The sequence below is a fragment of the Ovis aries genome, chromosome 4 (genome assembly GCF_016772045.2).
Source record: "Ovis aries strain OAR_USU_Benz2616 breed Rambouillet chromosome 4, ARS-UI_Ramb_v3.0, whole genome shotgun sequence".
NCBI lineage: Eukaryota > Metazoa > Chordata > Mammalia > Artiodactyla > Bovidae > Ovis > Ovis aries.
The window spans coordinates 108262042-108282470 of record NC_056057.1 but is presented as its reverse complement, the minus strand read 5'-3'; the positions used below and the strand labels follow the sequence as shown (position 1 = coordinate 108282470).

The 20429-nt window shown below is 41.6% G+C and overlaps 2 protein-coding genes across 3 annotated transcripts in view; one reads left to right on the top strand and one right to left on the bottom strand.

The window, feature by feature from the left end:
- Positions 1-20429, bottom strand: part of LOC101116903 (olfactory receptor-like protein OLF3) — a 211943-nt gene that overhangs the window by 87798 nt on the left and 103716 nt on the right. The gene's annotated exons all lie outside the window — the stretch shown is intronic.
- The window catches only part of TCAF1 (TRPM8 channel associated factor 1), a 55854-nt gene that overhangs the window by 16068 nt on the left and 19357 nt on the right, over positions 1-20429 (top strand). For both annotated transcript variants that reach the window (XM_027968900.2, XM_060415171.1), the window contains exon 2: positions 10732-11365. In XM_027968900.2, the coding sequence (XP_027824701.2) occupies positions 10746-11365 (620 nt within the window). In that variant the 5' untranslated portion in view covers positions 10732-10745. The remainder of the gene's footprint in view (positions 1-10731; positions 11366-20429) is intronic.

The following is a 20429-nucleotide window of genomic DNA, read 5'->3' as shown; positions in this document are numbered from 1 at the left end:
TGATTATTTTAATATCCGTATGCTTCCATGTATGTGTGTTCAGTGGTGTCAGACTCTCTGTGACCCTTCTAACGATAACCCGCCAGGCTTCTCTGTCCATGGAGTTTTCAGGCAAGAATTCTGGAGTGGATTGCCATTCCCTTCTCCAGGGGATCTTCCTGACCCGAGGATCAACCCACGTCTCCTGCGTCTCCTGCACTGGCAGGCAGATTCTTTACCACTAATACCATCTGGGAAGCCCTCTATGTGCGTTACATATTCTTTTAAATGTATGGATTAAACCATTTTAGGTGAAAATCAAATCAATAGATTGAACTGGTAATATCTAAAACAGAACATGAAAGGTGTTGAACCCACCCTGATTATGGCTACTATTAGCAGAAGATGGTGGACACTGGAAAAGATATTAGACATATAAAGAAAAAGAAACAAGAGGTTGATGGTAAAAATTGACCAGGACCTGTAGAGTTGGTGTCTGTGATATAAATCATTTTTCAAGGCCAGAGTAGCTATATGCTGTAGAAGTGATCCCAAGTTTACCCTGAATACCCACATCCATCATTCAGTCATTCATCCATGGAGTACCTGTTCATTCCTGGGGGTGGAATCCAAATATATAAAACATGTCCCCTGACCTCAGACACTTACTCAACTTTGGGGATTTGAAATCAAGCTATAATGTAGGTGTGGTACAGTATCCAAAACTAGCCCTCTACCTTCTCTCTCTTACAGATACAGCTCTTAAAAGGAGACCCTGTGCATGTACCATGGGACTTCTTTGTGGTAGAGGCAAGGGACTTATAAAGCTCTATCCCCTAAGTTACAAATTGTGCCCGAGATGCCTTCTGCTTTAGAAGTACCTTGGGTTTCATTAGCTAGTGGGCCTGGAGAAAGCAGAGAAAGCAGGATCCATAAGGAGAACCAAAGATGAAAAACTTAAGGGGAGAAATAAGGATTCCCTGTGTCCATCTGTGGACATCAAGCTAGGAGGGCAAACAGGAATTCAAACACAAGAAAGAAGTATTTGGTTTAAAAATCAAGTGTTGGGGTCACTGTTAGCTGGTTAAAGCAGGGATAGAATCAGCTGCAAAGTTCAAGAAACCTCCACAGAGGAGGAAATCAGATTTATTGGTGGACAAATGCATAACTTGTCAGGAGATGAAGAAAGATGTTTTAGGATGAGTGAAATAATATCAGTTGATGAATCTAATCATTTATATATTCAATTGTTTAAGGGGTTTACTTGGTTGAATTTGTATTATCTGTGCTATTTTGGGGCTTTGCAGGTGGCACTAGTGGTAAAGAACCCGCCTGCCAATGTAGGAAACATAATGAGACTTGGGTTTGATCCCTGGGTTTGAAGATCCCCTGGGGGAGGACATGGCAACCCACTCCAGTATTCTTACCTGAGAATCCCATGGTCAGAGGAGCCTGGTGGGCTGTGGTCCACAGGGTTGCAAAGAATTGGACACAACTGAAGTGACTTAGTGTGTATGCACGTGCTATTTTTAATTATTATAGTAATACATACAACAATTCAAAGGAAGTAGATGCTTGCTCCTCAGAAGAAAACCTGGAAAGCATATTAAAAAAAGCAGAGACATCACTTTGTTGACAAAGATCCGTATAGTCAAAGCTATTGTTTTCCCAGTAATCATGTATGGATGTGAGAGTTGGACCATAAAGAAGGCTGAGTGGTAAAGAATTGATGCTTTCAAATTGAGGTGCTGGAGAAGACTCTTGAGAGTCCCTTGGACAGCAGGGAGATCAAACCAGTCATTTCTAAAGGAAATCAATATTCACTGGAAGGACTGATGCTGAAGCTCCAATACTTTGGCCACCTGATGCAAAGAACTGACTCACTGGAAAAGACCCTAAAGCTGGGAAAGATTGAAGGCAAAAGAAGGGGGCAGCAGAGGAAGAAATGGTTAGATGGCATCACTGACTCAATGGACAGGAGTCTGCAAACTCCAGGAGATACAAAGCCAGTGCTCTAGGACAACCGAGAGGGATGGGGCAGGGAGGGATGTGGGAGGGGGGGTTCAGGACGGGGAGACACATGTGCACCCATGGCTGATTCATTTTGATGTATAGCAAAAACCACCACAATGTTGTAAAGTAATTATCCTCCAATTAAAATAGATAAATTCATTTAAAAAAAAAAAACCACTCCAGGAAATAGTGCAGGACAGAGGAGCCTGGTGTGCTGCAGTCCATGGGGTCGCAAAGAGTCAGGCGTGACTTAGTTACTGAACAACAACAGGCTTGTATAAGGAGAAAGAATACTGTTCACCTCTTCCTTTCCTATGCAGTCAGTGTTAGCGTGTGGAAATGTGGCCTCCATAGATTTTCAGGACCGTATCCATGGATTTTCAGGATGAGAAACCCGAGTAAGACCGTAGGTGTTGCAAGAGTGCATCAGATGGCAGACACACTAAAACCATAATCAAAGAAAACTAGCCAATCTGATCACACAGACCACAGCCTTGTCTAACTCAATGAAACTAAGCCATGCCCTGTGGGGCCACCCAAGTCAGACGGGTCATGGTGGAGAGGTGTTACAGAATGTGGTCCACTGGAGAAGAGAATGGCAAACCACTTCAGTATTCTTGCCTTGAGAACCCCATGAACACTATGAAAGGGCAAAATGATAGGATACTGAAAGAGGAACTGCCCAGGTCGGTAGGTGCCCAATATGCTACTGGAGATCAGTGGAGAAATAACTCCAGAAAGAATGAAGAGATGGAGCCAAAGCAAAAACATTACGCAGTTGTGGATGTGACTGGTGATAGAAGCAAGGTCCAATGCTGTAAAGAGCAATATTGCATAGGAACCTGGAATGTCAGGTCCATGAATCAAGGCAAATTGGAAGTGGTCAAACAGGATATGGCAAGAGTGAATGTCAACATTCTAGGAATCAGCGAACTAAAATGGACTGGAATGGGTGAATTTAACTCAGATGACCATTATATCTACTACTGTGGGCAGGAATCCCTTAGAAGACATAAGTAGCCATCATGGTCAACAAAAGAGTCCAAAATGCAGTACTTGGATGCAATCTCAAAAACAACAGAATGATCTCTGTTCATTTCCAAGGCAAACCATTCAGTATCACAGTAATCCAAGCCAACCAGTAACGCTGAAGAAGCTGAAGTTAAATGATTCTATGAAGACCTACAAGACCTTTTAGAACTAACACCCAAAAAAGATGTCCTTTTCATTATAGGGGACTGGAATGCAAAAGTAGGAAGTCAAGAAACATATGGGGTAACAGGCAAATTTGGCCTTGGAGTACAGAATGAATCAGGGCAAAGGCTAATAGAGTTTTGCCAAGAGAACACACTGGTCATAGCAAACATCTTCCAACAACACAAGAGAAGGCTCTACACATGGACATCACCAGATGGTCAACACTGAAATCAGATTGATTATATTCTTTGCAGCCAAAGATGGAGAAGTTCTATAGAGTCAGCAAAAACAAGACCAGGAGCTGACTGTGGCTCAGATCATGAACTCCTTATTGTCAAATTCAGACTCAAATTGAAGAAAGTAGGAAAACCACTAGACCATTCAGGTATGACCTAAATCAAATTCCTTATGATTATACAGTGGAAGTGAGAAATAGATTTAAGGGACTAGATCTGATAGACAGAGTGCTTGATGAACTATGGCTGGAGGTTTGTGACATTGTACAGGAGACAGGAATCAAGACCATCTCCAAGAAAAAGAAATGCAAAAAAGCAAACTGAGTGTCTGAGGAGGCCTTACAAATAGCTGTGAAAAGAAGAGAAATGAAGAGCAAAGGAGAAAAGGAAAGATATAAGCATCTGAATGCAGAATTCCAAATAGCAAGGAGAGATAAGAAAGCCTTCCTCAGTGATCAGTACAAAGAATTAGAGGAAAAGAACAGAATGGGAAAGACTAGAGATCTCTTCAAGAAAATTAGAGATGCCAAGGGAACATTTCATGCAAAGATGGGCTCGATAAAGCACAGAAATGGTATGGACCTAACAGAAGCAGAAGATATTAAGAAGAGGTGGCAAGAATACACAGAAGAACTGTACAAAAAAGATCTTCACGACCAAGATAATCACGATGATTATCAAGATAATCTAGGTGGTTATCACTCACCTAGAGCCAGACATCCTGGAATGTGAAGTCAAGTGGGCCTTAGAAAGCATCACTATGAACAAAGCTAGTGGAGGTGATGGAATTCCAGTTGAGCTATTTCAAATCCTGAAAGATGATGCTGTGAAAGAGCTGCACTCAGTATACCAGCAAATTTGGAAAACTCAGTGGTGGCCACAGGACTGGAAAAGATCAGTTTTCATTCCAATCCCAAAGAAAGGCAATGCCAAAGAATGCTCAAACTACCACACAATTGCACTCATCTCACACACTAGTAAAGTAATGCTCAAAATTCTCCAAGCCAGGCTTCAGCAGTATGTGAACCATGAACTTCCTGATGTTCAAGCTGGTTTTAGAAAAGGCAGAGGACCCAGAGAAGAAATTGCAGCATCCACTGGATCATCGAAAAAGCTAGAGAGTTCCAGAAAACATCTATTTCTGCTTTATTGACTATGCCAAAGCCTTGCGACTCTGTGGATCACAATAAACTGTGGAAAATTCTGAGAGAGATGGGAATACCAGACCACCTGCCTTGCCTCCTGAAAAACCTATATGCAGGTCAGGAAGCAACAGTTGGCACTGGACTTGGAACAACAGACTAGTTCCAAATGGGAAAAGGAGTACCTCAAGGCTGTATATTGTCATCCTGCTTATTTAACTGCTATGCAGAGTACATCATGAGAAACGCTGGGAGGGAAGAAGTGCAAGCTGGAATCAAGATTGCCAGGAGAAATATCAATAACCTCAGATATGCAGATGACACCACCCATATGGCAGAAAGTGAAGAAGAACTAAAGAGCCTCTTGATGAAAGTGAAAGAGGAGAGTGAAAAAGTTGGCTTAAAGCTCAACATTCAGAAAACGAAGATCATGGCATCAGGTCCCATCATTTCATGGGAAATAGATGGGGAAACAGTGGAAACAGTGTCAGATTTTATATTTTGGGGCTTCAAAATCACTGCAGATGGTGATTGCAGCCATGAAATTAAAAGACGCTTACTCCTTGGAAGGAAAGTTATGACCAATCTAGATAGCGTATTAAAAAGCAGAGACATTACTTTGCCAACAAATGTCTGTCTAGTCAATCCTGTGGTTTTTCCAGTGGTCACGTATGGATGAGAGAGTTGGACAGTGAAGAAAGCTGAGCACTGAAGAATTGATGCTTTCGAACTGTGGTGTTGAAGAAGACTTTTGAGAGTCCCTTGGACTGCAAGGAGATCCAACCAGTCCATTCTAAAGGAGATCAGTCCTGGGTGTTCATTGGAAGGACTGATGCTAAAGCTAAAACTCCAATACTTTGGCCACCTCATGAGAAGAGTTGACTCATTTGAAAAGAGCCTGATGCTGGGAGGGATTGAGGGCAGGAGGAGAAGGGGATGACAGAGGATGAGATGGCTGGATGGCATCACGACTTGATGGACATGAGTTTGAGTGAACTCTGGGAGTTGGTGATGGACAGGGAGGCCTGGCGTGCTGCAATTCATGGGTCGCAGATAGTCGGACATGACTGAGCGACTGAACTGAACTAATAGTCAAAGGTATGGTTTTTCCACTTGTCATGTATGGCTGTGAGAGTTGTACCGTAAAGTAAGCAGAGCACCAAAGAATTGATGCTTTTGAACTGTGGTGCTAGAGAAGACTCTTGACAGTCCCTTGGTCAGCAAGGAGATCAAACCGGTCAATCTCAATGAAAATCAACCCTGAATATTCACTGGAAAGACTGATGTATAGGCTTAAGCTTCAATACTTTGGCCACCTGATGTGAAGATTCAAGTCACTGGAAAAGACACCGATGCTGGGAGAGATTGAGGGTAGGAGGCAAAGGGGATGACAGAGGATGAGACGGTTGGATGGCATCACTGACTTGATGGACATATGTTTGAGCAACTCAGAATACAGTGAAGGAGAGGGAAGCCTGGTGGGCTGCAGTCTATGGGGTCTCAAAGAGTTGGACGTGACTGAGCAACTCTGCAACAACAATAAAACCCCTAGTAACAGACTTATGTGTTTCTGGTACTTAAGAACATGGACTGTAATACTAGACTTCCTGGGTTTGAATGGTTAATCGATCTCTTACCACGTATGTGACTTAACCAAGTAACAAATCCTCTGGCCATCAAGTTTTCTATTTTTGTTGTTTGATTTTGGTGATTTTTAAAATTGGAATAGTGAAAGCACATACCTCAGTGGTTTATTTCCAGAATTAAATAATGTGTATAAAGCATTTATAATGATGCTTGGAGCCTCGTAAGCACTATATTGTTACTACTCCTAAAGTTACTAGTACTACTATTATTAGTATCTCTATCCATATAAAAGTGGGTTTGTGTCCTACATATTGCAGTGATTTGAAATTTTCACTTCAGATGTTTCTAGGACATTCTTCTAGGTATGAAAACTAGATTTGACTCTATTCTTTGTAATAGCTTTGTAATACCTATTATCATACTTTACTCGAACATTCCTCCCTCTCAAAACTTGTCTTGCCACATTCACAGCGTTGCTATCAGATCAGGGCAGACACAGTAGCCTCACTCACAGTGCAGGAAAGGGGAAAACTGACAGAGAGGGGGTGCTCCGGTGTTTCTACCCAAACCCCACTCCCCTCAGGCCACCACCCCTCTAGCCCAGGAACCAACTCAGCAGGAAGTCAACCCTCTTCTCCCTTGTTCCCTACTTTTGAAACCTCCAGGCCACCTGTCCATCCCTTCTGTCACTTCTCCGCAGATATTTCTTCTCCCATGAACCAGCTCAGAGTACAGCTAGAGAGAGAGAATTATGAGTCCCCTGCTCTAGGCGAGTTTGGAGTATTGGCACTACCGACAGTATGGCCGCTGTTACAGAGTGTGTATGAGTGGTGGGTGGGGGGCTACCCCCCAGGGTCTCACGGTGGGTACCGTGGCCTGTCTGGAGGATACGGGGAAGTTGGATCAGCGATCCTGCACCCTTGGAGTCAAAAACTGGTCCTGGGAAACCTTCCTTGTCATCTGTCTATCCCCACGTCTAGGCTGTCGTGTATCTATCTACATTTGTAGTTTTGTGTAGTGGTGAGCAACCTTGTACGTATGTCTAATATTGCTGCTGTGATTTTTGTAAGAAAGGTTAGTAGGTTTGCTGTTCTGAGGATGGGCATACCTTTGAAACTGAGTTGCCCCTGGCAGATTGCTTTCAGATTCTCAGGCCTTTCACAGACAGTGCTAGTGTTTCCAAAGCCTCTGGGACATTGGGGTGTCAATTATCTTCATCATCTTCTCCTCCTCTTCCTCTTTCTTCTTTGCCCCCTACCCCACTTATTTCAATGTCCTGTGAGATTGAGCATATTTCCATTGATTAATTGGCTATTTAAGTTTCCTCTTCTGAGACCAGCTTCTCTTAGAAGGGGAGGAATTTGGTGGCTTGAAAGATGTGGGAGCGGAAACAGGAAGAAAGAGAATGGAAAGACAATTTCAAGTTAAATCAGGGCAGGCCCAGGAAGGCCAAGTATCCCGGAAGCTGCTGGAGACACTCTGGAAAGTGAGGAGCAACCAGCCCTGAAGGCCTTAAACCCCAGGAGGAAGCTCAGATTTTCCCCTGTGGGCAGAGATGAAGCTCTGGGTCTTCCTTTCTGGGAAATAATACAATCTGTGACTGTAGAAGAATAAAGGTGAGAACAGATACTGATGACAGAGAAGCCAGATGCTTTTTGTCCAGGAATGAATTACTGAGGACCTAAACTAGGTTAGCGGCAGTGTGTGTTGGAAACCATGGCGGACAGCACTGTGGCCAGCGGGGTGTGGAGCCGGAGGGAGAGGAGACACAGCTGTGACTCCTTGTGGTTTGCTGTCCCGGCTGTTTGTGCACCCCAGGAGGAGCAGGGGCAGGACAAGCCCTTATTAACCACTTGTCTGCTGATTGCATCTTCTCTGTAGGGTGCAGATTGCTCCTTAACAACTAGGGACCTCAAGCTTATGGAATTTACCCAAGAGGAGCTAATTTGGAGGGGGAAAAGTGAAGACTTTGTAGTTTTAGCGACAGTTACAAATGGCAGAATGTGCTTTCAGTAGGGGGCTTGGCGTTTATTAGTTACGTCAGGACCAGGGACTTTGCATCCATGGCTTGGGGAAGGCCCAGACAAGGGCTATGCCAAGGATTTTTTCAAGGACCCATCGAAATACTTAACTAAATATAATCATTAGTGTTAGTCTTGGCTCTAAAATATGAAACCTGTAAAAATCAGAGTCAATAAACACTTAATCCAGTGTTGGTAAAAATCTAACATTAGATTAAATTTTTTTTCACTTTACAAGAATTCCCTATTATACACATACTTAGTTTACTCTTAATCAAGTAATTTTAAGCAAAGATAAATATATATACATACACATATATATGTATGTATAATAAATAATTGATACTCATATATATATGTATGTGGGCTTCCCTGGTGGCTCAGACTGTAAAGAATCCACCTGCAATGCAGGAGACGCGGATTCTATCGCTGGGCTGGGAAGATCCCCTGGAGAAGAGAATGGCAACCCACTCCAGTATTTTTGCCTGGAGAATCTCATGGACAGAGAAGCTGGGGGAGCTACAGTCCATGGGGTCACAAAGAGTCTGGGTGACTAAGCACACATGCATGCATTTATATGCATTTTATATATATATATATATATATATATATATATATATACACATATTACATATACATACTATATATATATATGCTATATATATATATAGTAGTTTGTTATTTAGTCACTAAGTTACATCTGTTTTGCAATACCATGGACTGTAGCCCACAGAGTGTGTGCGTGTGTGTATGTATAAAATTACTCTTAATCTAGTAATTTTAAGCAAATATATATATACACATATATCTGTATATATATAATATACTCTAGATCAAGTAGTTTTGGGCAATGTGTATATATATATAAAATAATGGAAGGGCACTTAACTGATGCTATTCCTTTCATCTTCAAAACAATGCTGTGTGGTAGATGCTGTTTTTCCTACTTAATGAATGAGGAAACCAAGTCTGAGAAGTGTTGCCTGATCTCAGTTAGTAAACAGCAGAGCTGAGATTCAAACCCAGACAGGCTAACTCTAGAGCCTAAGCGTGTATTAATGATTGCTTTGCCATAATACCTTGAGTGAGACAAGGAAAAAGAGGTAAGGGCCAAAGATAAACACCTAAGGAATCTCTGCATTTTCAGAATAGGGAAGGGGAGGCCAGGAAGGAAGTGGCTGGAGAGGTTGCAGACAGTGAGGCTGGCCGTAAGGTTAGAGGTGGTAAGAGCCTCGGGCACCAGGGAGCAGCGCTGTCCAGCGCCACTGAGTGGTCAGTGGGGATGGTGAGCCCTGATTGTCCTGCCTGTTAAACACGTCTGTCCATGAGGGAAGTGCTTCAGTAAAGGGCACAGAGGAGGTCAGCCTGCAGAGTGACCTTAAGCAGGGGGCTCAAGGGGAAGAAGCAGAGGGTGTTTGTGATTGCACATCCATCAACATACACACCTTTTGCTGCTGTGTCTGGGTGCAAGTGATAATCTGCTATAAATTCATAATGTGTCACTTGCTGCTTTTGGCTTTCTGGGCCCACGCTGAGAGTAATATGATTGGTGTGAGCGCCGAGTGGGGTGGAGCGGGGGTGGGGGACAGCACGCTGCACCACTGTGTTGCTTTCCTGTGGTTGCTGCAATCAATTGCCACAAACTGAGTAGCTTAAAACAACAGAAATGTATTCTGTGGCAGTTCTAGAGGCTTAGATGTTTGAAACCAAGTGTTGACACGTTTGGTTCTTTCTGGAAGTTCTGAAGGAGAGTCTGTTTCACGCGTCTCGCCTACCTCTGGTGTCCACCAGCAGTCTTTGGCATTCCTCAGCTCATAGAGACATCACAGAGACCCTGATACCTGCCTACACGTGCTCATAGCCTGTGTGTCTCTCCCCTGGGTACCTGTGTCCCATTTCCTCTTCTTTGAAAGGCTCTCCAGTCATTAAATTGTGTGCTTGTCACTCAGGCGTGTCTGACACTTTGCGACCCTTTGGATTGTAGCCCACCAGGCTCCTCTGTCCATGGGATTTTTCAGGCAAGAATACTAGAGTGGGTCGCCATTTCCTTCTCCAGGGGGTCTTCATGACTCAGGGATTGAACCAGCATCTCCTGTGTCTCCCGCATTGCATGTGGATTCTTTGCCTGCTGAGGCAGCAGGGAAGCCCAGTCATTAGATTAGAACCCACTCCAACCCAGGATGACCACACTGTAACGTGGGTATATCTGCAAAGACTCTATTTCCAAATAAGGTCATACAGGTACTGGGAATTAGTACTTGAACGTATGTCTTTGGAGGCACAGTTCTGCCTTTGTTCTTTACTTCTGTTGGTTTTCTTCTGTGACGGAAATGCTGGAGCTCGTTTAGTTTGACAGTAAGAGTGTTAACGGACAGGGCACAACAGCGTCCCCTGGGTTGGAGACACTGACAGCCCTGGTGAGTGCTTGAGTCTGTTCACAGCGTCGGTCTAATCTGCTCAGTGGAAAGAGCTGCCCCAGCTAGAGAAGAGTGAACTGCTTGGCTCATTTGTTTGTTACCGATTCTTCACCAGGCTGTCTTGCTTTCCTCTCTGCAGAAGCCGGTCCAGCCATGGCGACTCCGTCCGCTGCCTTCGAGGCCCTTATGAATGGAGTGACAAGCTGGGATGTCCCCGAAGATGCCATCCCGTGCGAACTGCTTCTTATCGGAGAAGCCTCCTTCCCAGTGATGGTGAACGACATGGGCCAGGTCCTCATCGCGGCCTCCTCCTATGGCCGAGGCCGCCTGGTGGTGGTGTCCCACGAGGACTACTTGGTGGAGGCCCAGCTCACTCCCTTTCTCCTCAATGCAGTGGGTTGGCTTTGCTCTTCCCCCGGGGCTCCTGTGGGTGTGCACCCCTCCCTTGCACCTCTGGCCAAAATCCTGGAGGGCTCTGGAGTGGAGGCGAAGGTTGAGCCGGAAGTGAAAGACTCCCTGGGAGTTTACTGCATTGATGCCTACAATGAAACCATGACTGAGAAGTTGGTCAAGTTCGTGAAATGTGGAGGAGGCTTGCTCATTGGAGGCCAAGCCTGGGATTGGGCCAACCAGGGCGATGATGAAAGGGTTCTGTTCACGTTCCCGGGGAACCTCGTGACCAGCGTGGCCGGTGTGTACTTCACCGACAACAAAGGGGACACAAGCTTCTTTAAAGTCTCTAAGAAGATGCCCAAGATCCCAGTCTTGGTGAGGTGAGTGCATTAGCCCAATGGGACATTGGTCCCAGATTAAAAAGCAGACAGATGGTTCCTATCTTCAAGCTACTCCAAGGCTAACAGAAGAGAATTTGGCATTCAAACATAGATTCATCATAAGTCAACCAGAGTGTTAAAATACCCTGAGACACAGGAAGGGCAGGGTCCCTTGTTGCTGCTACCTTTTCTGACCAGATTACTTAGCTCTTGGATGGAGAAACTTCTTAGTAACCATTGTGTCCCCCAGCATCTCACTTAGGAAAATGTATAGTGTAGTGTAGTGTTAGTCGCTCAGTCGTGTCCGACGTGCTGCAGTCCCACAGACTGTAGCCCGCCAGGCTCCTCTGTCCATGGGATTCTCCAGGCAAGAGTACTGGAGTGGATTGCCATTCCCTTCTCCAAAGGATCTTCCTGACCCAGGGATTGAACCTAGGCCCCCTGCGTTGCAGGCAGATTCTTTACCATTTGAGCTACAGGGAAAACCTAGTAAAATGTATATATTGCTGAATCTCAGGGTTGGCATGACTGATCCAGGAAGGTCATAGGTCAAGGTCATAGGTCATTTGCTTGCAAATGAAATGTAAGGAAAAGGAAAACAAACAAAGTCTAGAGAGCTTTTGGAAAGGTTTTGAAATATCCAGCCAGATGGGATTAGGACGGAAGTAAGAGCTAGAGAATTCAAAAGCTGAGATACGAGAAAGGTGGCACAAGCCATATGTGCTAATCTTTCATCTTAGAGATGATTTTATCTCTGGGAGCAAAAGAAATGATGATGGAGAATGAAGGAGGCAGGTGATGGATTCATGGAAAGTTCTTTGAGGGCGTCACCCAACCTGTTCCATTCACACTGTCCTCCAGCACCTCATACAGTGTTGAATATGGTTAGTAGGTGCTTAGTAAACATGTATTAGATGGATGATTGCATGGATGAAGAAAGAGATGAGAAGCTGGAGTAGTCCTAGCAGTAGAAAAATCATACCAGGCCATGCCTTATATTGTACATGAAAACTCTCAACATCCTTGGAGCAAAAAGCATAGGTATTTCTGATGGTTGCAGAGCGAGGTGAGGTTGGACTGGGTGAGGAGGGCACACCAGGGTTAGTACAGAGACTTTGGGGAAGAGCTGTGGCCTCTCCTTGGCATGGCACTCCTGGAACACCCCACAGCTCCATACTCACATGTGCAGTGAGAAAAGAGTTATTCAGAGACACAGAGATTGATCAGGTTGATCAAATGTCTGCTTACAAAGATCTCCATTCTAAGGAACAGCAAGGTAAAACCTGAGCCTAATTCCATTAACAACATAATCCCCTTTAGTTGAGTTAGTTTCCTTAAAAGATGTTTTTCTCTATCAAAATCATACTTGTTTTTTCTTTGGTTATGCCTTTGTCTCTCTGAATCTGAAATTGTTTCCTTTTTGGTTAAATCGTGTGTGTGTGCGTAGAAGTGGACCCGCACATTTCAAACCTGTGTTGTTCAAAGGCCAGCTGTATTTTTGGATTATGATTATTCTTCATGGCATACTCTTTCAAACTACTTTTTCATTATTGCTGGATCCCTTACTTTCTAATTTTTATTTTAAAATTATTAAATCATAAACCCACAATGTAACTCTTTTCATCTCTGCACATGCATTCATAATTTTATACCCTTGTCATCTTAATATACATGCTGTTTTGAATTCTGCTCATCCACATTTTTCATTCTGTGTAATTATTAAAATTATAAAATAGGAAGATTACATTTTATGTAATCTTTAAAAATATAAAAAATAATTATATATTATTACATTCTGTTTAATCTTTAAAATTGGCATTTATGTGAATGCCAACATATACCTGATTTGTTTAATCATTTGGTTTCTATTGAAGATTTGGATCTTTCTTCAGTCATCTTGTAATTATGTAATACTGTATTACATATTGTCAGTTCATTTTAGAAGTATCAGACAACACTAGACACCATCATGCTTCTATTAGAATTCAGTAATGGAGGTTATTTCCATCACTGGCCATCAAGTTCACATTGAAAGTCCCTGAGGATTTAGTTACTCTGCCCAAATGTCTTGTTATTTATTTTTAAACCCACATTTGAACATGCAAGTGTGAATTAAGATAGCTTTGACTTTATTACTTGCACATTTCTTATTAAATTACATTCTAAATAAGATCTCGGGATAAACTTTCTAAGAGTAAACTGCCCACAGGTCTTATCAAAATGAATCAAATTTTCAAAAGAAGAAATTACTATTTTTATGATCATAAAAATAAAACTCTAAGTGACAAAACCAGATGACCCACTTTTAGCCTGGTAAGAACACCCACAGATGTCAGGACCCAAGCCTCAGAGTCACTGCCCTTACTTCCTGCCTGGAAAGCACCATGGTCTTCTTATAGGGTACCAGGAGGAGGAGAAAGGGACGACAGAGGATCAGATGGTGGGATGGCATCACCAACTCGATGGACATGAGTTTGAACAGGTTCCAGGAGTTGGTGATGGACAGGGAAGCCTGGCATGCTGCAGTACGTGGGGTTGCAAAGAGTCGGACACGACTGAGTAGTCCGACTACACTGGACTGAAGCAACCATGTTGCCTGTATGACCACACCACCAGGACTCTGTTCGCTGAGCAATGTCTACTCTTCCTTCCACTTATCCTCACTGGCCTCCACTGCACCTCCAGTTCTGAAGGCAATGGCTATTGTTCTTTGTGTGCAGAGCCACCTTCTTTCTATTACGCATTCACTCGAACAAATACTGGATCCACTGTCATAAACACAGCCTCATTTCAAGACTCAGGATTCTAGTAAGAGATTTCATATCTACTGGGAAAAGCACCATTTTAGTGGAGGCCAGCCTTCAGCTCAGTTCAGTCACTCAGTCGTATGCGACTCTTTGCGACCTTGTGAACCATAGCACGCCAGGCTTCCCTGTCCATCACCAACTCCCGGAGTTCACCCAGACTCACGTCGATCGAGCCAGTGATGCCATCCAGCCATCTCATGCTCTGCCGTCCCCTTCTCCTCCTGCCCTCAATCCCTCCCAGCATCAGGGTCTTTTCAAATGAGTCAGCTCTTCGCATCAGGTGGCCAAAGTATTGGAGTTTCAGCTTCAACATCAGTCCTTCCAATGAACTTTCAGGACTGATCTCCTTTAGGATGAACTGGTTGGATCTCCTTGCAGTCCAAGGGACTCTCAAGAGTCTTCTCCAACACCACAGTTCAAAAGCATCAATTCATTGGTGCTTAGCTTTCTTTATAGTCCAACTCTCACATCCATACATGACCACTGGAAAAACCATAGCCTAGACTAGACAGACCTTTGTTGGCAAAGGAATATCTCTGCTTTTTAATATGCTATCTAGGTTGGTCATAACTTTCCTTCCAAGGACTAAGCATCTTTTAATTTCATGGCTGCAATCACCATCTGCAGTGATTTTGGAGCCCCCCAAAATAAAGTCAGCCACTGTTTCCACTGTTTCCCCATCTATTTGCCATGAAGTGATGGGACCAGATGCCATGATCTTACTTTTCTGAATGTTGAGCTTTAAGCCAACTTTTTCAATCTCCTCTTTCAGTTTCATCAGGAGGCTCTTTAGTTCTTCTTCACTTTCTGTCATAAGGGTGGTGTCATCTGCATATGTGAGGTTAATAAGTTCCTACATAATATCTGTTGCTTGCTCTAAAACCTTGAGCAACAGGTAAGCCTCATCTTTAAAGTAGGATTAATAATGGCTACCTTTAAGGGTGGTTGTAAGAATTCAGTGAATTAAGAAACATGTTCAAAGTACCTAAAACACTTTAATTGTTTTGACATCAGCCTTCATGCTATGGTATATAAGCATATGAGGTCATGAATATCGTTTCCAACCATTGAGATATACCCGGCATCCATCGTTATGCTGCTTTGCCCCAAGTCATGTGTTCTGCTGCAGTTGTATAAACTATTGATATTTTAACTGATACTTTTCCTATTTCCTCCATCAAACTGAGGCAGCAGCAGCAGGACCAGCTGCCATGTTTTATCCTCTTTATGCATTTAACCAAGCAAGGACTAGACACGAAATTGGCTTTACCAATAAAGAGACTTGATGCTGATTAAACATATCATTAGATAATCAGTCTAAGGGAGGTTCCAGGAGACTCAACCACAATAGTTTGCTCTATTTTTTGGATAAGAAGGCCCTTGTCCCATTTTAACACAAATCTCAGGCTTCTGCTAGAGTTCTTATTCTGTGTTTGTTCATTCATCCATTCATTTAGGCCAGCATTTTTGTTGAGTATACGCTGTAATCTCAGGCATTATTTCTTATTTTAAGAAAATGATTTCCAAAGATCTGAGAATCAGAAGTGCAGAAACATCTCCAATAACCAGGCTTGGAGGAAATACAAAAAACAAGTACCTGTTGTAGGAAGAGGGCTGTGATATCTAGGTTCAGCAGAACTCAGAAACCTGAGGTTGCAGCTAGCAACTACACACCGTGACCTTGCGTGTGCCTTCCACTCTCTTTCTCCCTTTAAATGGGAAGTACTTGAGTATAATAGAAGGTCCTTGTCCTCATTTCAGCTATTACTCCATTGAGAATGGTTTTCAGTCTTCAGGGATCTGTGTATATTCACAATCATCAGAGATGCAGAGAAAAGAATGTGGAACAACAGTCATGCTTTGAAATGTCCACATGCTCCAAATTCCATGGCTTGAAAACACTCCGGTGAAACCTGAATTGGCAGACATTAGAAATTGATGCCATATATAGATAATCTCCATTTCATTTTGAAAGATAGTCCAGGAATATTATATATAAAACAGTCTTTTGAATTCCAGATTAAGAAGATTTCAGAATTTTGAAAATTGACTATCTACGTGAAATAAGTAACCTGCCAAATTACTGAAGATAATCAACATGAATATGACTCCCCAAGTAGGTCTGAAAACTACTGAACTCAGGTCTCCTGCATTGCAGACAGAGAAAATATCTGAACAGATATTAATAAATTTGTTTGTAACAAGGATCCACAAGTCCTTGGAAGTCATTGCTAGTATAGATAGAACGCTAACTGCCAACATTAAGTCAGGGTCATGACCCAGCGCGGTGGGGTGAACATACATGCCTACCAAACCCTGCACTTCTTACTACATTCTTAGCCATTTATAATAAAATTGTATTAACTGGTTCTCACAAAACTAGAAGTTTTTAGAGAGTGAATTCAAGCAGGAAGATGTGCCACTTTGGAAAAGAAATTGCTAAATCACAATTCAGTTTTCTTTTCCTTTTTATAAACATGTTCCCTTCTGCAATTTCAGAATAAATGCTTACTGGGAAAAAGGGAAATAGTCCCAAAGGATGCAAAGTAAAAAGTGAAAGAACTTCGTCCCCCCTCTCTGCCTTCTATTGATTCTTCTTCTGCCCAGAGATAATCACTGCTTACAGTTTGCACTGTGTCTTTTTTGATACTAACTCTATATGAACTCTTTCAGAAATAAGAGGAGAGGAAAGTTTTTGTAATTTGACTTATTAAACCAGTATTTCTCTGATACTGAAGCCAAAGAAAGACATTGCAAGACTAGAAAACTCAGAACAATGTCCCTCATGAACATAGATGCAAAAATTCTTAATAAAATATAGTAAATAGATTACAAATGTGAAAAGGATAATACATAATGACAAATAAGGCTTATTCTAGGAATGCTTGGCTGGTTTAACATTCATATATCAAATTAATTCACAGTTTAATTATTTTCTTAATGCAAAATAAATGAGAAACATCATATAATTCAATAGTTGCACACAGACAGAAAAAAGAACTGACAAAATTCAGTATCAAATCATGATAAAATTTCCACAAAGCAGAAATAAAGGGAAACTGCTCAGTATGATGAGTCCTCTTTGAAAAGCCGATAGCCAAGAGCATACTTTCTGGTGAAATACCCTGAGATTGAGAACAATGCCAGGAAGGATATATTTATATAATATTGTACTTAAGTTTCTAGCCAGTGCAGTAAGGCAAGTAAAAAGGCATAGAGATTAAATTTAAGAAGCACACCTATGTTTGCTTGTAGAAAACATGAATTTCTATGTAAAATATTCTTAAAACTCTGCAAAAAAAAAAAAAAGCCACTGTAATAATTGAGTTTAGCAAGGTTTCAGTATACAAAGTCAATATACAAAAATAAATTATATTTTTATATAGTAGTAATTGGTCATTGAAATTAAAAATACAATACCCTGTTAAGACAGGGTCCCAAATCATGAAATACTAGCAAATAAATTTAACAAAATGTGTCACACAACATGTATGCTGAAAACCACAAAACATCACTGGGAGAAATTAAATAAAACCTAAAGAAATAGTGAAATACACCATGTTGATGGATCAGGACCCTCAGTATTTTTAAGATGTCAGTTTTTCCCCAAATTATCTATAGATTCAGTGCAGTCCCAACCAAAGTTCAAACTGGCTCTAAACTTCAATGCACATGGAAGTAACTAACATAATTTCCAGATTTACTGGAAAGCTAAAGTGATCAAAACACTGTATAATAGTTGTCAGTCTTCTGTAATCACCTCTGACTCGAGGTCATAATTAGAATGCTCTCGTCACACTTAGGTAGTAGAAGAACAGGGAAACCCGGCATGCTGCAGTCCATGGGGTCACTGAGAGCTGGACACGACTAAACAGTGATCAACAAAGATAATGAAAGATTCCACTCTTAATTTCTTTCAGTGCATGTGTGGTTTCATTTGTAAAATTTTTATCTCTGATACATTCGAAAATGTTTCTATGTATTTGGGTGATGTATAGGTCCAGTTCATCTTTTCCCAGTAATATAAAATGCCACTTTTTATTATACATTAATACCCATGTTTACCATGTTGCCTGTAATTTTTTAACGAATGTACATTTTTCTGAGTTGAGAATTAACTTGTTTTTATAATCTACCTTTTCACTCAAAACAAGAATTCCATTTCTCCCCTCCTGACATTTTTCTGTGCTCACTCCTTACTACCCAAGCTGTTTTGAAATCCTCTGGTTTTCTGGTTGTAATTTGGTTTTGCCTTAGCTTTGTTTCTTTGTTCACTTTGTTTTTAATATTGTGGCTCCTATTCATTTAGAATGATTTCTTGCCAATCACATCAAATACCGCGAGAACTTTATCAGCAGTTTTTCAGCATTAGTTATACAATACATTGGCACTTTTTGCCCACCGCTGCTTCGTGTAGACAATCTCTTCCTATATTGTATTCATTTTTGTTTTTCTAGACCCACAGCATAACCCAAGTAACTTCTCTGAAAAACTTCAGTGAGTGGTGAATTTCAGTAATCCTTTTGACACTTTCAGTATTCCCTATGCGGTGAAGAGTGTTGCTGCAGCTATGTATCATACAGAATATTTTCATTGCACTGAAATACTATTTTTAGGGCACTGATTTCACTTTTTTCTTTGTAGATAATTTGGTTTTTGCTTTTCTTTGTACTTTGAAGCTCAAACTTGCTGTGAATTGACCAGACCTTCTCTATTTCATTTATACTGATTTGCATTCATATAATCAGTTCAGTTCAGTTGCTCAGTCATGTCCAACTCTTTGCAACCCCATGGACTGCAGCACGCCAGGCTTCCCTGTCCATCACCAACTCCCAGAGCCTTCTCAAACTCATGTCCATCGAGTCAATAATGTCATTTCATTCTAAAAACTCAGATCTTTTTTTCAGCACAAAGAAATTTTCATCAAATTAAATGTTTATTTCTTCTTTGTTCTTTGGTTTTAGAACTTCTTGCTAGCCATTAGTCTTCTTATCTATCCTTCATTTTCTTTTTTTTTTTTTTCTTTTTTCTTTTTTTTTCTTTTTTTATTTTATTTTATTTTATTTTTTTTTTAGTTTTTATTTTTAAATTTTAAAATCTTTAATTCTTACATGCATTCCCAAACATGAACCCCCTCCCACCTCCCTCCCCATAACATCTTTCTGGGTCATCCCCATGCACCAGCCCCAAGCATGCTGCATCCCGCGTCAGACAGACTGGCGATTCAATTCACATGATAGTATGCATGTTAGAATGTCATTCTCCCAAATCATCCCACCTCTCCCTCCTCTGAGTCCAAAAGTCCGTTATACACATCTGTGTCTCTTTCCTGTCTTGCATACAGGGTCGTCATTGCCATCTTCCTAAATTCCATATATGTGTTAGTATACTGTATTGGTGTTTTCTTTCTGGCTTACTTCACTCTGTATAATCGGCTCCAGTTTCATCCATCTCATCAGAACTGATTCAAATGAATTCTTTTAACGGCTGAGTAATACTCCATTGTGTATATGTACCACAGCTTGCTTATCCATTCATCTGCTGATGGACATCTAGGTTGTTTCCATGTCCTGGCTATTATAAACAGTGCTGCGATGAACATTGGGGTACATGTGTTTCTTTCAATTCTGGTTTCTCGGTGTATGCCCAGAAGTGGGATTGCTGGGTCATAAGGTAGTTCTATTTGCAATTTTTAAGGAATCTCCACACTGTTCTCCATAGTGGCTGTACTAGTTTGCATTCCCACCAGCAGTGTAGGAGGGTTCCCTTTTCTCCACACCCTCTCCAGCATTTATTGCTTGCAGATTTTTGGATCGCAGCCATTCTGACTGGTGTGAAGTGGTACCTCATTGTGGTTTTGATTTGCATTTCTCTAATAATGAGTGATGTTGAGCATCTTTTCATGTGTTTGTTAGCCATCCGTATGTCTTCTTTGGAGAAATGTCTATTTAGTTCTTTGGCCCATTTTTGATTGGGTCGTTTATTTTCTGGAGTTGAGCTGCAGAAGTTGCTTGTATATTTTTGAGATTAGTTGTTTGTCAGTTGCTTCATTTGCTATTATTTTCTCCCATTCAGAAGGCTGTCTTTTCACCTTGCTTATATTTTCCTTTGTTGTGCAGAAGCTTTTAATTTTAATTAGATCCCATTTGTTTATTTTTGCTTTGATTTCAGAATTCTGGGAGGTGGATCATAGAGGATCCTGCTGTGATTTATGTCTGAGAGTGTTTTGCCTATGTTCTCCTCTAGGAGTTTTATAG